Genomic DNA, 19,707 nt, shown 5'->3' on the forward strand with positions numbered 1-19,707 from the left:
TATATAAATATGATTTTATAGTGGATGCTTGACTTTCTGATCAAAAATCCTTCAAAATCAATACAAATACTCTATTCAGTTTTATGTTGAAGGACTAAAGGGCAAGAAAGAGTAGAAAATCACAGAAAAACCCGAACAACAGCAAAGGGTAAAAATCAACTTCAGGCTCTGTGAAATCCAATTAGTTGAAGATTTTGTCAAGGAATTTTCTCTTTCTGTCCCCTGAAAGAGCCTTCCTATGTACCTGGTAGGACAGTAGCTCAGCCTGATGAGAACCGTCCTAGTGAGAGCTGAGAGTAAAGCTCTTTGTGAGCCAATAGGATTTGGTGGGAAATATGACTACACAGGATCTCTCACCTCTGACTGACTTAACTTACTGTATTTATTTATTATAATGGCTTCAGAGCAAGCAGGGTTCACCACTGGGGGAGATTTGTCAAAGTAAAATAAATGATAGCAAGCATTGTGCTTTTTGTGTTTTCCACAAGATAGCATGGGATGCTTTTCTAAACAGCCCTAGAATCTGGTTTTCTCCTGTATAAGCCTGAAAAATGTCATAAAGGTTTCAATCAACGCAGATCATAAAATCGTCTCTACCAGGGGTAAGCATTAGTTGCTTAACGAGAAATTGCAAGAAACAATAACACTGGTGGGATCTGAGCCACAAAATTATCTCAAACTAGTCTCTAATTGTTAAAAATTAGCTTAAACCCTGAAGCAAGAAGATTTATGCCCCTTTCAAAGCTTTTCTTGTAGCTTCAATTGTCACAATATTGAATATTCTTACTCTTCCAGACCCTCGTTAAATCTTGTTACATTCCTGACCTCAGCAGCATCCTCTGGTAATGAGTTCTACAATTTAATTACATTCTGAATAAAAAATAAATTTTAAAAATCCTTTTATCTGCTTTACATTTGTCACCCCTCACATTATTCCTCTGCTATAAGACAAAGAAAATAGGAGCTACTTGTCTATTTTGAGTTTTTTGATCATTGCTTTCTACAGTTTTATCATGGACTTTTGCGATACTTTCCTCTAGTTCCTTTGTATTTCAATACCCTGCCCTGTGTGTATGTACTTTACCACGATAATTCTTACAGTAACATGATGTGTCAACACAAATTCTACTAAGATGTTGTAGGAAAAAAATGCAAACATATTTCAAAGAAATAAAGGTTCCAGAACACTAAATACTACATCTCTCAGTTTAAGCTTCTTATAAAATGTTATATACCCATGATTAAACTGAAGGCACTTAAAACATTGTCATCTACATGTCATATATTCAGAACTACACCTAAGACTTTATTTCAGTCCTTCAGTAAGTAATTTAATCAAAACTGGTTACTGAAAAGCACCCTTGATTTTTTTTTCCTTCTTTTAGAGCTTAGAAAGAAGCATGTTAGCTGTAAGCAATAGTCCGTGGCCAATAATCCCAAAGTATCCATCTAAGCACAGACTGGAAAACTAAGGATTTTTAGGAACAGCAACCTAATTATGCTTCGACAGCTTTTTCTAAAGTTGCATCAAATGCAACTTCCTGAGCACACTGACCTACAACAGTACTAAATTCACTGTCATACTTAAAAACTAATTTTGTGCCTTGGCAGATTTTGTTTGCGGGTCAGGCAGCAATGGTGAGGCATCCTGAGACACGGAGTGATAGAAGCAGAATGAAAGCAACACGTCTGGGGGTACTGTGCCCATCTTTGGGTTCAAACGATGTATGACTTCATAAAATCCATGACAAAGCAGGCTAGAGGGTGTAATCTCTACTCTTCCTAGCACGTCCACATCATTGAAGTTTCAGCTTTGTTCTTGTTAAAACATTGATTTATTTGTTAGAGTGTAAGTGGCTAAAAACCATCAGTAAGTATTATTGAAAGCTTTAATTTTCAGCTGGGTTATTCACTCGTGGAGAAAGCTTCATGACGCAGAATTGTTCTGCTGGCTCATCCTAGCTGACCCAACCAGAAAATTGTGTTATTGCCAACACAGGAGCAAAACCTGGCACAAAAACAGATGCAGAGATGAAGAAAATTAAAACCCTAGTATGCTGGAGGCAAAAGTAAAAGTCAAACTCTTTGTGTACCAAGGTAACTAGATGATCAGCACTGCTCAGACTAGGCTTATGTGTTGGAAAACTCTCTCAGATGGACCGGAGAGCAACTTGGCTAAAAGTTACAAATATGTGGAGTTTCAGAGTTAAGGAAGCATGTAAGTAATCTGGTAATTCCTCAAGAACCCAAACAAAATTCTGGTCACCCAAGAAAAAGGTAGGAATGTTGATGGACTTGGGCGTAGCCAGGGTTTCATACCACTTGCTGTCTTTGTAAAGACTCAACAGGAATTGTCCGTACAAACAGGAGCTGTATCCCCTCCCCTGTGAGATATCACCAGGGCTTCAGCTCCCAGTTTATTACAGACATACTCAAAGAGATTGGCTTCTGTAAAGTTACGAGAAGTTTGAGCTGAATTTTCACACAGAGATTTTTTTTCTGCTTGGATGTAATCTTGTGCTAAAATGTCACATTTCTACCGAAACCACAATTTTGTGATAATCATCTCATTGCACAGGTAGAAAAGAACATGTTGGGCACTTCTGACACTATTCACAAATTCAGTTCAAAAGAGATGCCAATACATACATTAAAATTACGGTAGAAAGGTCAATCTTATTCAAACCACTAGCTTTAGAGGGAGACGAGAGAAAAAACACAAAGTGTTAATTGTAAAGCACTCAAAGTTCACATTATTTGTTGTTACAAGTCATGGATGTAATTCTTTTGTAGTACTGAGGGAAAAGACAACTGGCATGTAAACAATTTCACATGCATATAACAGCTTGCAATTAAAGCTCTCAATAGCATTCATTGACACTTTTTAGCTGCTTATGCTTTTATGGTAACAAAAGAGATATGGGAATGATCTGATGTGTTATGAGGACTCAAGATGATCTGATGTATTAGGACAACTTGAGAACACCAATATTCAAACAGAGGTTAATTAAAACTCTAATTTTAGTCAAGGCAAGTTTTGCCACAGACTTCAGTGAGCCGGGATTTCCCTCTGGATATTTGAAACTTGTGGACTCCTTCACATGGGAAGAAGTCACATGCCATTTAGACATGTGGGCCAACAACACTTCTGTGACAGATTTCAGATGATCCAACTTGGCCTTCCCCTCTCAGACTCACAAATCTGTTATTGAAGTACAACACTAAATTGCTCAACTGCAGAACTGACACAAATCTCATCCCATACAAATAAAAATTTGGTATTAATGTTGTAATACTTGCAGAATTGACAAGTTCACCATTTTAGTCAAAAGAGTCCCCATCAAAATAGAATGGATCTTGTACAGTTAGTCCTTTAAGAAGAAGAGAAAGAACTCTGCTTCCTAAGCTATGGCAGTGCATGTTCCTTCAAACCCTTAAGAATATGCCTCAGCTCCAGCTTTAACAGACCATGCTAGAAAGATAAAACAGTCTTTGGGCTTTAAGGGTGTTTCTGAAAATGTTAATCTGAGATGCAAATGCTGCTCTGCCAGGACTGGGCAAGGATCAGAGCCCTGAGCTGTTGTTAGGAGCAGTGCCTTGTACTGCACTTCAGCTGGTAACATGGGAGCTAAGGACAGTGCATCGCTGCAGAACACGGAATAATGGGTTTAGCTCTTTAGTTCAATCTTCACACAGCCTTCTAGACCAATTAACAGGTTAAGGCAATTCCAAATAATTTTCTGGCAGGTATTTGAGTCATATTAGAGGTTCCATATACATACCTAAGGGAGAAACAAAGTCTACAAAAACAAGACACCAAATATCACTGACATGAATATTAATAAAAATAAATTATACATCTGCAAGAAAATTCTTCATCGGAGCAAGCTGAATGAACCTTCTGTTGCATTTCCAGAATATTTTTGCAACTTTGCCTAATGAGCCTCAGAGAATGGAAAAAAGCAAACAATGCTGGCCTGGAAAAGTTAACCAGTTGAATGAAAATAAATGATTTTTCCCTTTTAATTTCTTTTTAGCAGGAAAAAAAAAATGTCTTAAGAAACATAGCAGCAGACTTACCAGCAGACTTCCAGAGAAGTTTTACTGTCCTCCTCCTCGAACTGCTCAATGACTTGGGAAACCAGTAAAAAAGACGTGCTATCCTCCTGATGGTTTTGCTCAAGTCATTTCTTATTGCCATGGCTGGAAGGGCTCCACAGCTACACCAGCCACACGTATCCCGACATGGGAGAGAGGAAAGCCCACGAACACCCGCAGAGAGAGCGCTCGCTCTGAGCTCCGCGTCAGCCAGCACGTCTCAGGACCACCTGTTAGCCCTAAATCCCCTCCCTCTCCGTCACTCCGCTCTGAGCCCTCCAGACCTCCCTCTTCATTACCAGAAGCAGCTATATTAATAGATGCTTCAGCTAAAGAAAGACTTCAGAGTCTTAACCTGGTACTGTGTTTCCAGTGATGTTATAAAAAGACATGTTTTCTACAAAATAGGGTTTGAATGGCCCATCTGTACATCTCTAGCTATGTTTTCTAGGCTGTGAAAAAATAAACTCCAAAACTGAAAGAGACGAGTCCCCTCTCAAAAGCCCTTCATTTAAATCAACAGGATTTTCTCTAGAGAGACAGTTTCTCAAAGACCTGCTTACGAAGGTCTTTAGCAGAAAATTTAGCAGTGGTTTCTACAGATACACAGGGTTAAAAATGCGACTTTTAATGGATTTTAAAGCAAATACAAGAGTCAAATCATTCACTGCCACAGCTTGCTTAAGAATTGAGCATCTATCAACATATCACTATGCAAAGACATTAACAGCATCACAGTACTTAGACTACACATGCTTCAAGCATGACACGTATTAAATTCTAAATCCAGAGATATGATGAACTAATATATGCCCCCCCCCAATATATCAAGAATTTTAGCATGCATTTTTAACAGTAAGACTACTTAACCATTCCCAAGCTTAGTATGATTTCTTTGACTATATCACAAGTTTCTCTTCAGCTTCTCATGTTATATTTGATTTTTTTTTTCCTGCTAGATCTGGATGGTAGAAAACACTGAGAACCAAGACTAATGTCATTACGAAACAAAGATCCTTTTATATCAACCTTTAAACTACAGAAAGTAAGGGCTTTGTTAGACCAGCTACGTTCACAGCACATAGTTAATAACTCTTCTAGAATTCACGATGTATTTTTCTACCCTAAAATATGTGAAGTATTTAACCCTATTTTATACATCCGACATTTTTAACATACTGCTACTTCTCAGGACCAAGCTAGACAGATTGCATTTCCTCTGGTCAATATGTCTCCAAAAACAAATAAACATTTCCATTTATATTGTATCTGCCACAATTCTTCAGCCAGTGTCAATGAAAGAGCAGAAGGCAGGACTCAGGCTGCCAGACTTGTCTCTTGTCCGAGCTCCACCCTGTCATACCAGTAGGAATTTAGCAGCAAAGTGACAGTTTTAGCACAAGTAGGAGGTCTGCCACCCAATTCCGCACATGCAAGGAGTTAAAGGCCTAACAGCTAACTTGCTTCTTTCAGGAAACAGCACGGGTTTGGATGTTTAGGAGCATCTGCCAAATACTGAATCAAACAATGACATTATTTTTCTGAAATTTAAACATAAAAATTTAATGAAAATCTAAGCGTCATTATAAAAAATGAAATTAAATGAAATGAAACTAAATACCTAAGCATACTATTTCAGACCATAAATGACTATATGTTAAGATGATTAGTTTTACAATTTGATAAAGAATCCATATAGATGTGTGTAATCTTTAGCAGGATGTGAAGGGCACAGGAATATTTTTTTTGCACTTAGCAGAAAATGACAATACAGTGTTTTTGTTAAAATGGTATTTTATGAGGTTTAAAAAATACTTGGTAAAACACACCAGAATGCAACAATACAAATGGACAAATTGACTTTGCTGATGAGAATAACAAACCTGTGGAGGTTTATACCATACAGTGTTTAGTGTCTTACTGGAACAAAAAACAGGCAAGAGCATAAAGCATTGCATATTACTTTAAGAGAAACAGAACTCATTCTATTAAAATAAAAAGAAAAGTCAGTTGGATGAATCTGACAATTATGCTACACAAGAAAGCAGCTAACACAGAGAGAACATGGGCCTGAATTCAAGCTGAACTGAACAGCAGCGATAGTTAGCCTTGCAATAATTTCATGACTCCTCTATCACTTCACATTTCTAAGCTTTAGTTGGGCCAAAACACAGAGCTAATGGACGACAGCCTGGCCCCGACAGCCCAGGGATGGTGATGGGGGTTCCCCTCAGCCTGAGCCGTGCACAGGGATGAGCCGCGGTGCTGTCAGCCCGCATCAGTGGCATCGCCCGGCCAGGCAGAGCTCACACAGCCCCTCCTCGGACACCCCCGCTCGCTTACGCTGCACTGAAGCATCACTGAAGTTAAGAATTCGCTGTGTTAAAGAGATACTACACAGGGCTACATGTGTACCTTTCAATCTACCCTAACAAAGAGCTCATGGAAATGCTTTCCAAGGAGCACGGAAGGACCTGAAATGTGAGCACTCTTGATTCCCGCCTCCCTTTAAGGAAAAAAAACATGTAAGGCTTTTTCCTACGGCAGATTTCAATCCCCAGGTCATTCTCTGCTCATCCGAGCAGGGCGCTGGAGGAGGGGAGGCAGCGATTGCTGCCCATGCTGCCGTCCCACCTGAGTGGGACAGGAGGTGAGCAGCTGTCCCCTCTGCAGCAGGGGCAGCCTTTGGCCTCCCGCCTCCCCAGCACGGTGCAAAGGTCAGATCTCAGCAGGCCTCCACCACGAGCAGGAATGGCACACACGGACTCCATGTTTCTGCTGCCCGTCCCACCAGCTCTCCATCCATGTGCCGGAACGCATGGCAAGTCACTGCTGTGGCAGGAGAGGAGAGCTGGGCATGATGCGCTGCTCTCACCAGCTGCCCCACAACCTGTTTTCCACATGGAAACCTCTTCACAGCAGTTGGAAAGCAAAGGGGTGCTCACGAAACATCCGGCGGTTTAAGACAAGTCGCTGTCTACCCCAACCTACAGAGCTGTGCAGACCAGCTCTGAACAGAGCTACACAACAGCCCAGCAGCTGCCTTGCTGTAGCTCTCCCGTGCCCGCTGCCAGAGCTGAGAAAACTGAAAAACAAAGCAAAATAAAACAGCAAATCCTCACTGTTGTGTAAAATACTCTTAAATGACGAACTGTAAAAAAACAGCAGTGTCTGACAGGGAATAATTTCTTGGAGTGTGCTGAATTTATCTATATTTTTAAAGCAAAGTCTTTGCTGGTAATCATTTGTAATGGCAACACAGCAATGCTGAGATACCATAAACATTAAGTCTAGCAATGAGGGGGGCACAGGCAGTGGTATTAATATCAGTGGGGGGACAAATGCAGCATTTTCTCTCCTCAGGGGCAGAAGAGCATCTTTACTCAGTGAGGAGTTACTGCCTCTTCCACTCCTCCCAGCTCTTGAGTAGCAAATGACTGAGATGAGCAAAGGATTTAATTTTCTCTGACTTAAGTGGAACTTCTCCATTTAGTCTGGTTTCAGGAACAAAGGTTCCCACGTACCTATTCACAGTGGGAGCTGTGCATAGGAAAAGCCCAATGGATTAGGGAATATCTGTTTGCCTGCATTAGCAAATGTCCCTATTAGCTGAGCACAAAATGAGTTTTTGCTTTCTTTGTAGACAATAATGTACTTGGAAAACAAGGTGGTGTCTTTTCAACCTGTCACAGAGTGGCTATGTGACACTACACTGCATGTCACACCCACAGGCAGAGCTCAGTGTGGAGGGGGACTCACAAACGAGTCTCCACAAGGATATTTTCCACACCGATGGAGCTTGAACTTCCAGAGAGGGAGGAAGAGACTTCCAGACCTCCATGGATCATCTGTCTTCACTGACTGAGATCTGAAATGGACTAAAAGATCTTAGCAATCCAGAACCAGGTTATACAGAGAAACACCATATCTAAGCACTGGACAGAACTGAATGTGTGAAACATATTTATCTATAAATTATAAACAAAAGATGTGACCTTCCTTAAATCTTGTTAAACTGTGTGTCAGAGTAAGTTTCATCCAAGCAGCCAGGGATGGTCCTGCCTAACTAGTCGCTGGGTTTCAGCACTACTGCATTTGCATGACACTGTCAAGACACTGTATCACTGATTTTGTACTGAAACATAATTTATAACACCATCATGTGTGAAAAAAGCCATGCAGTTGCTAGGAAGCTTATAAAGAACACAATACAACTACTAAAAGTAAAGAAAACAAAAAACTGCTGCATTTGAGCTTAGTACAGCAAAACTAGCATAATACTTCTGATTTCCAGCTCAGCTGTTCATCCCTCCCTAAGCCAAATAAGTAGCTATATTTGTGAGCTTTCTAAAAAAACTTTTGATTCTCAGCAGCTGCACATACACAAAAAAAAGGGATTAAAAAATAACCAGTGATTCGCAATCTGCAACTTCCAAAACCTTGCCTCCATTTGGAAAATGGAAATTGAAGAACCAAGGTACTCAAACTGATGTAAAACACATTTGTTATTAGATTTAATGATCTGTTACTTTTCAGATAAATAAAGTTAAAATAGAATTGCATAGACACCTTTTTAGCTGTGACACCAAAAGTATTTCACATTTAATTCTCTGTCATGGAGGTTCCCAATACACTGGCTGATAATAAATGTAATATGAAAATAAAGAAAACTGACAGAAAAGCAAAATGTTGAAAAACTTACACAATGCACTATGGATAACAGTTATGCTAAGAGACAAAAATATTATAAAAAGATCACACAACCCAAACCTTGCTGCATACCCAACTATACCACTATCAGACCTATACCCCTAGAAACTCCCATCCAACATTGTTTTCTGTAAAAAATCTTCTAGTCTAGACAAATTCCTATTATTAGAACAACTTCTTAAGCAAAACAGCATGAAATTTGGGTTAATCTCATCCAAAATGCAGAGGGAGCAAATTAACATTGAAGGAGCATAAGCAGTTTCAGCCCCTTTTTATGGGCTACGGAAGCTGCTCTATATGAGCAGCTAGTTGGGCTTGGTCTAATTGAACACAGATGTCTGCAGTTGAGCTCGTTGTCATGGCTCCCTTCACAGTGGAGAAAGACCAGTGCCTCTTGGGCATATTTATTCCCATCTTGCAGTGAAGCTGCAAAATCCATGAGGTGAACTGTGTCCTGCAGGGTTTCTGGAGAAGCCAGGATGCCACCATAGAAAAGCAGATCAGAGGCTGGGAGAGTCTTAGTCCTGCTGGGCGCTGCCTCAGAGCAGGCATAGGGACAAGAAATGCTGTCTGGACTCCTCCATGGCATACTGAGCACATCTTAAATGGAAATCCCTGAGGTTGTGCAGGTATGTCATCTCCACCAGGGATGGAGCACAGAACCCAAAGAGAATGAACCCAGAATAGACAACCAACACCTGCAGGTCTCGTATCAGGGCTCTGACATAAACACCCAGAAGTTCTGTCCAAGTACAGTGGGATTTTGGTTTATTTTCTTCAGGCCTTAAGTGCTGTTCATTCAAAATAAAGTACATAACACAAATTCAGCCTATCAATCATGTCTCAGTGTCCCCTGAGATTAATTGCTTACTTCTACAGGCTATAAGCTGCGGAACAACTGGATTTTTCCCCTTAAAAAGTAAAGAGTAGGAAGGTTTATTCTGAGCAAATAGCTAAATTAAAGCACATCCTGGATTTTGAGGAAGAAAATCACAGTGCCAAAGAGCATTTGTTTGCATCTGGTTAATTCTTAGTCCGCTCTACAATATATTACACTGTCACTAAATATTTTCATACATCGTTATGTGAAAAATAATATGTCTTTGTGTATTTCAGCCATATTTCTGCTTGCTTCTTTTCAGTATCTTTTTCATATCATACAGCTGTTTCCTGTTTTGTTTTGAATACTTCAACCTGTGCAATTTGTTGTAATTTGCTTTATGTCCTCTTCCAGATGCCAGAAATGTGCAGAGGCAGACAGGACCAGCACAGCACTGTGGTGATGGTGTGTAAGAGAGGACATGGCTGTGCTGGTCCACCTGGGCATCAGGAAGATGATAACATGCTGCTTCCCAGAGACAGCTGCAGTACTCTGTGATGCACTTTGTCATTTTTAATGTAGTTTGACTACAGGCTTACTGTATATATGTATGTAGATTAATGCATCAAAATTAAAGTTGAATATTAATTTTAAAAGTCAAATGCACAGAACAGTAGTGTAGTGTGAAAATAAGAAATTAGTGTTAATTTTAGCTATGTAGTAGATGTTACACTAGTAGTGGTAAACTTGGGAAAATGATTGAACAGTCTTCAGGAAAGACACTTTTGCACATACACAGTTATGCTTTAGAGTACAGGGAAAATAAAACTCCAGGCTAAACTGGAGAGAAGATACTGAGTTGCCTTGTAACATGGTTTGACACATAGGATTTGACTCAGTGGATGATAGACCAACTTGCCTGTGGGCTTCGGGTGACTTTGTGCCAAAATTAGTAGACATCTCAGTGAGAGCTTGCATGGAACTATTGCTAAGGGAAATCAGTTTGGGTAAGAAAAACAAAAATATGTGTTAAACATTGATAAAACAATAAGTTTATTCATTGAAATCTGGTCTGCTTGAGACAAATGTAGCCTGACTATACTTTAGGGTACAAGAAAGCTGTGAGCATCCTTCTTTAGACCTCTGCATGTTGTATGGATGATGATGTGCAGTTTGCACTTGAAGATTAACAAGGGTGTACCTTGTACACCTACTATCCCTTAGACGAGAAGGCTGTTTCTCATTTTAGCCACGGCAGCTACTAGATAATAGAGTAATATTTCAAACTGTCATGTAAGAGAAAAGCACACAAAAGAGAGCTTGCAGAGCTTAACTTTCATTGTAGCCCTTTATACTTTCTTCCAAGCTCCTACACTCACTGTCAGGCCATTGTACCCAAGTTACTATACATGACATGCTCTTTCTTTACTGGGCAAAATTATAAAGGCATTCATCAGTACTCGGTACAGTGTGGAGGAAATAGACACATCTAACAGCTCATAAAGCCACCAGGCCAGAAACAGCATCATTATTTCATTTCTGCTGTGCACACCGCTGACCTGCATTTAACTGCGTGGATAAAGAGATCCATCCAGGCATGCTGGAGGTTTCTGGTCAGCGCTGTTCAGCAAGGGAAGGAAGAGATGACTATGAGCACCGGACAAGAGCTGAGCTCTAGTGCTGGCTTGGCCAGTGACCTCCAGGCTAACCTTGAAAAAGACATTTTAACTCCCAGCGCTTTCATCTGTGTCTGTTTCCCTCACAGCACTTCAGACCAGTGGCTGTTCCTTCTCATGCAAGCATACTGTTAAGGACTTAGCGTGGCTGGCAGCTCCTATTCCTGATAGCAAATGCAAAACACCAAACCAAAACAACAACCAATAAAATACTTCAGGAAAAAAAAAAGAAAAAAACAAAACCAAAACCAAAGACCAACAAACCTTAGCAAAGAGCTATGTTATCAATTTACCAAAAAATACATTATCCGGTAAAAAAAAATCAGTATTATCTTTTCCCCTGGTGTATTAAAAGCACAGATATTAGCAATATGTAAACAGCATACAATCAACACAACACAGTGTAATTGAAAAGGCACCTGTATTGTTACTCCCCACAATGCCCCAAGCTGTAGCCACGCCGTGCTGACCACCTGTTGAACTTTGAGTGTGGTAGGACTGTATAAAATGGGCATCAAGACACAGCAAGCTCTCCAAGGATTTCATGTGACAAGGTCAAGTGTCTCTTTGGTTCCCCAAGGAGACACTCAGCAAGCAGGCCACCAGGACGTATCACGCTGGTAAGTAATGGCAACGGTTTTATTGCTAAGAGCTTCTTCGCTTTTGTAAACAGATCACTGCTTTGATGTTTGATTACACATCTTGAAGATGTCCTAGGTTCTGAACACTGCCTGCAGAAATACCTGGTTTATCACTTTTTCATTAACAGGCTCTTTTCTGCTCCCAGCTCTCAAATACCTGTTTGTTCAAAACCAAGACTTACGGCATCCGGCCTCCTTGTACCCCGTGTGAAATGAAGCACAGGGTGTCTCCTCAGCAAGATGCCCCAGGCAGCGAGGGCTCCTGCCCACTCACCACAGTCTCTGCAGGAGCTCCCTGCACAGCGGCTCCAAAGCACGGGAGGAAGACAAGCAGGAAAACCTCGTGGTATTTTCAGAGCCTTTCAGTGTTGGCATCTGAATGTGATGGGGAGATGTTTGGCTGTGTTTTTTTTTCACTGCTATGCAACCTGAATAACAACTGCTTGTGTTCTCTTTAGTCTCTCAGGGTTGTATGTGAGACACCCAAACTTGAAGAACACTGTAATTAATAATTAATTGTATGGTGAAAATGAGAATAAAGAAAGAGATGCTTAGAGAAGTGTTGAAAGCCTCCACATATGAGGCTTAGGGGTGGAAGATGGTCCTCACACAGGAAAGGAATGTCAGCTCCAGGAAAATGGGACCCACAATAACCAAGGAGCTGGGTGAGGAGTCAGTGTTCTCTGCACACAGGGGTGAAAGGGCTCAGCTTTGCAGCAGTGGGAGCCCTGCTGCAGCTGCGGAGACCACAGGAACACCCCAGGAGGTGCAGAGAAACTAAGGAAGCCAGCAGGAACTACCCTTGAAGAGCAAACTCCATCAAAGCCACTTCTCAGTCTCCATTTCTACACCTCTTTCTTCCTCCCTGCACTGGGCACAACCTCCTCCAGCCCCGCGAGCTCCAGCAAAGGCCTCATTGCAGGGGCAGCTCCTGTGCCCTTCAAACTGAAGAGGGAACCCAGGGCTTGCTCCCCCCGCAAAACCCAAACCCTGTTGCCTGCTGCTGCTCCAACCCCTACTGATTCTGAAAAACTTCGGTACTTTTGGATTTAAAATAAAACCAAGAAAAATTTGAGAACAGAGCATCCCTAACTCTCTGCAGAAAGAATGGGAAAGGGAAGCAGCCTCCCACCACCGCTATGTCTTATCCACCACACAGTTCTCACTCTTGATAAAACTTTCAGAAGCTCCTTCAAGCCTGAGTGGTTTTGGTAATTCAGTTCGTAACTCTAGAAGTAGCTTTAGCAACTTAACCCCCTCATTACATGAGATTAAATATGAACGCACTCCTTCTGCAGAGATAGCGGACAATGGCTATCCTCATCTTTAAAAACATGAAAAAGCATCTTACACAAGTTGTTTGTCAAAAAAATACCCTATTGAAGGAAAAAAAAAAACCACTAATCCCTGTATTTGTCCTTCCATCCATATTTTACCATCATTTCTGTAAAGGGGAATCTACGTCTTTACCATCCCTGTTAACTAGGATGCATTTAGATAACACACCCTGATTTGTTCTAAGGGGATAAGTGGCTTGGTTTTTTTGTTTGGGTTTTGTTTGTTTTTACACATACTCAAAAAGCCCTGTAGTAAGAGAGCTATGTCACATACGAAATGTAACACTTCCATTCTTCAGCTGCACTAAACCAGGAGTCAACTAACGAATATTCAGACCCGTTGTCCGAAACACCCAATAAAAATGGAATGAGGCACCCCACCAAAGGCTACCCTGCACTTCCAGAATACCCATTTCATAGGCCCTAAACTGCTTTACAAGGGAAGGTTGCTCAAAAAAATGAAGTCTGAAAAGTATGTAAAAAAGATGTAACAATGATTCAGTGAACAAAGCTGAAATGATTGCCTGGTAGATTTGAGAGGAAGAGGATATTTGGAGTTCCATCTAATCCCATGGGCTTCTGCCCCTCTGCAGAGCACCTTGCAACCAGAGAGGCTTCGGTGCCGGGCCAGGGGTGTCCGCCTGTGCACAGGTCACACTACACCAGGTAATGTTACAGGTGTAATGCCACAGGTATAGAAAGTAATACTGCAGGCAAGGAGGAAACAGGCTGAGGGACACAACTCCCAACTAGCATTTAAAGGATAAGCACTGAGCTGATGGTCATCAATTGCAGCTTTATAAAGGACTCCAACCATCAGAAATCTGACAGAAATATTCTATTTTTCCCTTTAGAAGGCAACTTTTTAGAGGCCACTTAACAAATACTTGTGAGTCTCTGTTTGCTTTGCAAGGTCCTTACAGTATTATGTCTTCCCACCAGCCTTGCCATGAAAACCCAATACATACACCAACACATACGTTGTTGCATGGGCAAAGTACAGTTGGTAAGAGTAATAAATATCAGTTCATCAAGGTCATGCTTTTAACAATAGCATACATGAATTCCCAGTCATGTCCCATCACTAAAACTGGAAAGGAATGACCTGTTTTTCATGGTACCTCTTAATAGCATCTCCCTAAATATCTTCAGAAAAATTGAACCAAAACTCATGTAGGACCTATAATTTCTCTATAATCTCTTAAATGAAGAAAAAAACTTAGAAAAGGTCTAGCAACATTTCTGTTTGGTTCAATGAAAAAGTGCATCAGAAATGAAAGTGTCAAAATGCAAGGTAAAAGAAAAGTTATAGCATCAAACTAGGAAGTCCGGAACAAGTAGTGCACAAAATAATCCCTGTCACACCCCCGCCACCTATGTACACCCAGCCTGTTGGCCAGACTATAGGGAAAATAAACCTGTTCAGAAATAGTATTCCAAAACCTGACATCGCAGATTTTCATCTACAAGCATGAGAAATGCTTCATGTTTCAAATGCCAAATGATATAATGAAACAATGGAACTACTCCAGGGATACTATACTACATAATGCTACACATCATGAATTCATCAATATGATATAAGAAACTGATAGTTATTGCTACTGAGTACTCTCAGATTGAAAGAAAAATCAAATGCTAGCAAAGAAAACCCACTCTTTACTGTACATCATTTCACTGCACAGCATCACCAGGGTTTTATCCCAAACGACACAGGTGAAAAGGTGAATGGCAGAGCAAGTCTGGACTGCTAAACAAATTAAGTGTCTCTTGAAAAGGAATCCAAAACAACAGCAAGAGCTCAGATACTACAAAGCATCTTTTTCAGAGGTGTTTCTTTACACTTGGCTTTCTTCCTGGGCTGAGGTCCAGAAATATCAGCGCTGCCCTATTTTTTTTCCCAAAGAAATAAGTTGTTTGAATAATGTGCACCTTGTGCACTGCATTGAAACAGATGATCATTTGTCTCCTTGAACTCTTTTTTTCCGTTCTGATCTTTCTGCCCAGAGTTACACAAAAGGGTTTTTTTTTTTTCATTTTTTTTTAGAAGAATCCTGAAAACAAATTTGCAAATTACAAACGAAAATCTCACAAAAGGCAGAAAGAGCTTATCTCGGTAGTGCTTTATTCACTCCAGTGATCCCACCTCACTTCATGATGTGTACCAAGGAGTGTACAAAAGACAACAACAGCCCCACTGTGAAATGACAAAAGAAAAGTGCAGCCTCTGCTGAAGCTCAGCTCGGGCATCTTCTCCATCCCTGTGGGGATGGCAGGACAGAGACACTCAAGAAAACCTCTGCACCGATAAAGGCATCACAGATTGTTCTGTCAGACAGGAAAGTATGCACCTAAATACTCAAAAATTACTCCTTTTATGTGCCTTTTGACTACTTGCCTATGCTAGAGGGAATTTCTCATGCCTTTTAATTCTTATCAGCAAATTCAGCACCTCTGACTCTGATCTTGTCTGAGGGCAACTATCCAGTGAAGAACTGACTTCAGCCAACACTCAAACAGGGCAATTTAAATAAACATAATATTAATGTCTTTGTGACTCAGAATCATCATGACAATTTAGCACGGAGCTCCCTCTTTATCAGCAGTGGAGTATCTGGAAGATGCTGTCGCGTCTTGCTTTGAGATGACGTAAGATGAAAGCTCCCACCACTTGTGGCCTCTGGAAAACCAGAGTGACCTGGGAACCATTCAGCACTCTTACGAATTGCCAGGCAGCTTAAAATCTTAGAAAGATACTTGCAATTGCAACTTCAGTTGCAATTCTGCTTCACAAGTGGCTATCCAAAGGGGACTGTAGCATTTTCAGCAGAGGCCACCACAGTGGCCACAAACCCGGCTGTAGCCCTAGAAGTATCTGCTGCAGCTTTCAAGGCCAGTTCAGACACACCTTCTAAAACGCACATGGAGCACAGCTGTGTCTGCTGGCTTCCCGAAGCAGGGGACATCTTTTTCTTCTGTGTTCGCTTCCTCATAGAAGAGCCGGTGACTGAGGGTGCAGACTGAGGTCTGGCCACAGAGCAGATTTAGCAGCTCTGAGCCGTGAGGGCAGCGGCCACACGTTCCTGCACGCCCCAAGCTCTCCTGGCGCAGCCACGGCTTTTGTTGCCCTCAGCCAATTTTTCAGCCAGATCTGTTCATCAGTCTGGCTCACTGGTGCCCCTGCAAACTGGGAAAGATGACAGGTTCTTGCAGCAATCCTTCTGCGCTTTGGCTATTCTTTCCTTTCATCTCCATGCTACTTTACAGCTTGTAAATATTATATTCATGCTAGGTCATAAATGTTGAATACCTCCTCTGCTACTTAAACAGCAATTTAAGAGAGCGACTTGAAGTACTATGCCTCACAAAAATGGAGCTTGTCATGGAGGAGAAGGAAAAACATTGTAAGCTGTAATCACCCTGAGAAAACATTGCTGGAAGATATATAATCCAACATGACACTTGAAGCTTTTGCTACAGAACATTTGATCATAAAAGAAAAAATATTCTTTTTAAGGTCTATTTTCATATCAGTGCATTATACATCCTGTCAGAACAGTGCATTAACTTAAATGATAAATAAAAAAGATTTTATTTTCACAGCCAAAGTATTTCCATTCCAAGAGTGACTGTAAAAATAGACTTCCTCAAAGTGAGCGTAACTGTGAGAATATATATCATAACAGAAATTTTATATCTCAGCAGACGACAGTATGAGGTTTTTACATCTTATTAAGCCAATAGGAGAAGACCAACCTTTCTGTCCCACCTTCGTTTTCAAATATCATCTGTTAAACAAAGGCTCAGTGACATAAATCAAAAGCAAACCACACACCTCAACTGTCACTTCACTCAGGATAGCACCAGATTGTCCCAAGAAGTGCAGCAGGACGGCAGCCATGGCCAAGGAGCAGCTGGAGGAGTGAGCACCCCTGTGGGGTTCTGTGCTGAAACCTCTCCCAGGTTCACCATGAAACCCAGCAATGTGGCCAAATGGCTCTCCAACCATGGGATGGCAAATGGGGACTTTTCACCAGCACTAGATTATATATGTTCTCCCACCATAAAGAACAGGAGCTAGCAGGTGAATAAAATCACTGCATTTTAGAGTGTAGCAGCAGTAAAGAAAAGGCTGAAAAGTTGTTTTCTATGCAGAGAAAGGAAAACGTAACCTTGTCTACTGCAAGCCAGAGGGCTAAAGGACGCGTACGTGGTGTGTACATGGGACATGCAATACTCCAAGACACAGCCTCCTCCTACCTGAAGGACTGGGTAAGGCAGAAGACTGCACAGTTTTTGCCAGGGGTGAGAGCCCACTAGAGCCCTCCGGAGCAGCACTATCTACACTTCCTGTAAGATGTATCACCTTCCCATTGAGCGGGGATGGAGTGCTTTCCTCAGGATCACACAGCACACTACGCTGCAACCCCATGCTACGCTGGCACCCCATGCTACGCTGTCACCCCATGCTATACTGTCACCCCAGCCATACGGCACAAAGGGCTCGGCTCACGGCAACCCCGTCGGCAGCCCCAATGCTCCAACACTCCATGTGGGGAAACCCAGGTTCCTGTTCGGGCCGGGTAAGGAACACGTTCCAGAGTCCCTGATGCAGATCAGGAGACACCCGACGTGGCTCCCCAAGCCTCGTAACCCTCAATTTTGTGAGACCCGGGATCCCCCAGCTGCCCCGAACCCGCGGCCAGCGAGGCAGCGCGGCCCCGGGGCCCGTTTCCCCCGCCCGGGCGCCCGTTTCCCCCGCCCGGGCGCTCACCTGCGCAGCGCAGCCCCTGCGACAGGACGAAGCGGCAGCAGAGGTCGCACCACGCTCCCGCCGCCGCCGGCCCGAAGCGGTGCGGTGGCTCCGGCGGCGGCGCCGCCTCGAAGATGGTGCGGACGTGGCGGGGCCGCGGCGGTGCCGGGCGGCGGCGGCCGCCATACGCGGGGCCCAGGACGCCGGCGGGTGCGTCTGGCTGCGGGCACATGGCCCGCACCGCCCGGCCCCGCGGCGGCTTCCCCCGCCAGTCGCCCGGGGTCGCCGCCATGCGGAGCGGGTGCGCCGGCCGCTGGCTGCCTGTCCCCGCCGAGCGGCCGGGGCGGGCGGCGGTTGACGCCTCACGCACATGACACCCGCGGGCGAAGGGAGCGGGGAGGCGGCGGAGGGTGGGGGGCGCCGCACCGCGTCCTCCTCCGACCTGGCGGCCGCCGCTCGGCTCGGCTCAGCGCCGCCGCGGGGAGGCTGCGGACCGGGGAGCGCGGCGTGGCCGCCGCCGCGTCCCCTCAGCGCCGCTCTGCCGCAGCCGCGCTCCCCGAGTCCGCTCACCATCGAACGTCTCGGGGAGGAACAGCCACAGCCGGGGGCTCTGAAACGCTCCCCGTCTGCCGGCCCCGCTCCCGCGGAAAGCGGTCGGTTTCATCAGCAGTTTCACCTGCCGTTTTCGAGGAATTCACTAATAACGAGTATTACGAACGGAAGATGTGGAGGGTTTCCAGGAGGTATGTTTTACGACCGCAGATAAAACAATTAAGCCCTAATAATACGCCGCTTGTGGCCACTGTGTGTTTGTTTGTTTGTTTGTTTGTTTTCCCAAGCTGGAGTTTCCACGGGGAGCGTTTCAGGGCGTCGTTGCCTTTCCCGGCAGGTGGGAGCCGTGACCGCCGCCGGTGCCGCCCCGCGCCGGGAGTGCGGGCAGAGGCGAGCGCAGGGCGGTCCCATCCCGCTCCCGTCCCCCCGACCCCAGCCTCTCCTTCTGGAGCGAGCTGGCAGCAAGTCACGGCATCGCAAGCGAGGCAAAGTCCGGATCTGTCAAACCTACAGCTTCACAAAACAGTGAGCTCACTGGTACGCTTGACTGTCACGTCTCCCAGCTGCTAGAAACATCGTGTTTTAATGCAACCTCGCACTAAGCGGTATGAAGTGGGATGTATCCCAGCTCTAAGGCGTTTTCAGGATGTGGAGATACAGGATTTATGAACGATTCATCTGAACATTCACACGGGAAAGAAAGTGGAAAGAAAAAAAAAAGTGAAGTATTTTCACCTGGTTTCTTTAAAGGTTGTAAACTGCTCCTGTCTGCTTTAATCAGAAACCGCTGCAGGGCTCCCATGGCCATCACCGCGGGAGCAGCAGCACGGTTGAGCCAGCGTCATCTTCCACTGTGAGTTAGCAAATGTGCCTGCCAAGCCAGGCCCAGGGCTCACGGAGCAGGTGCCAAGCTTGGCTCTCCTGGCACAGCGCAGGGCTACCCGGATGCATTTGCTCACAATCAGCTCTGCCATCACTAACAGACCCCGCACCGTGCAGTGTAAATGTACTTGAGGGTGCTGAAGCGACTCTCACGCTGGCACAGGGCAAGCTGGCAAGGAGTCTCGTACTCTGGAGGCATTCAAGACCTGCCTGGACACCTTCCTGTGTAACCTCATCT

The 19,707-nt window shown here is 43.6% G+C and overlaps 1 protein-coding gene across 2 annotated transcripts in view; it reads right to left on the reverse strand.

Annotated features, from left to right (window-relative positions):
• RASSF3 (Ras association domain family member 3) overlaps positions 1 to 18,342 on the reverse strand; it is a 110,713-nt gene extending 92,371 nt beyond the window's left edge. The window contains exon 1 of one of the 2 annotated variants that reach the window (XM_065048580.1): positions 18,057 to 18,342. In XM_065048580.1, coding sequence (XP_064904652.1) covers positions 18,057 to 18,327 — 271 coding nt within the window. In that variant the 5' untranslated portion in view covers positions 18,328 to 18,342. Of the gene's footprint in view, positions 1 to 4,080; positions 4,290 to 18,056 lie in introns of those variants that run through there. The other variant, XM_013371739.3, reaches the window with a different exon arrangement.
• Between the last annotated feature and the right edge of the window lie 1,365 nt (positions 18,343 to 19,707).

The sequence above is a fragment of the Columba livia genome, chromosome 1 (assembly GCF_036013475.1).
Source record: "Columba livia isolate bColLiv1 breed racing homer chromosome 1, bColLiv1.pat.W.v2, whole genome shotgun sequence".
NCBI lineage: Eukaryota > Metazoa > Chordata > Aves > Columbiformes > Columbidae > Columba > Columba livia.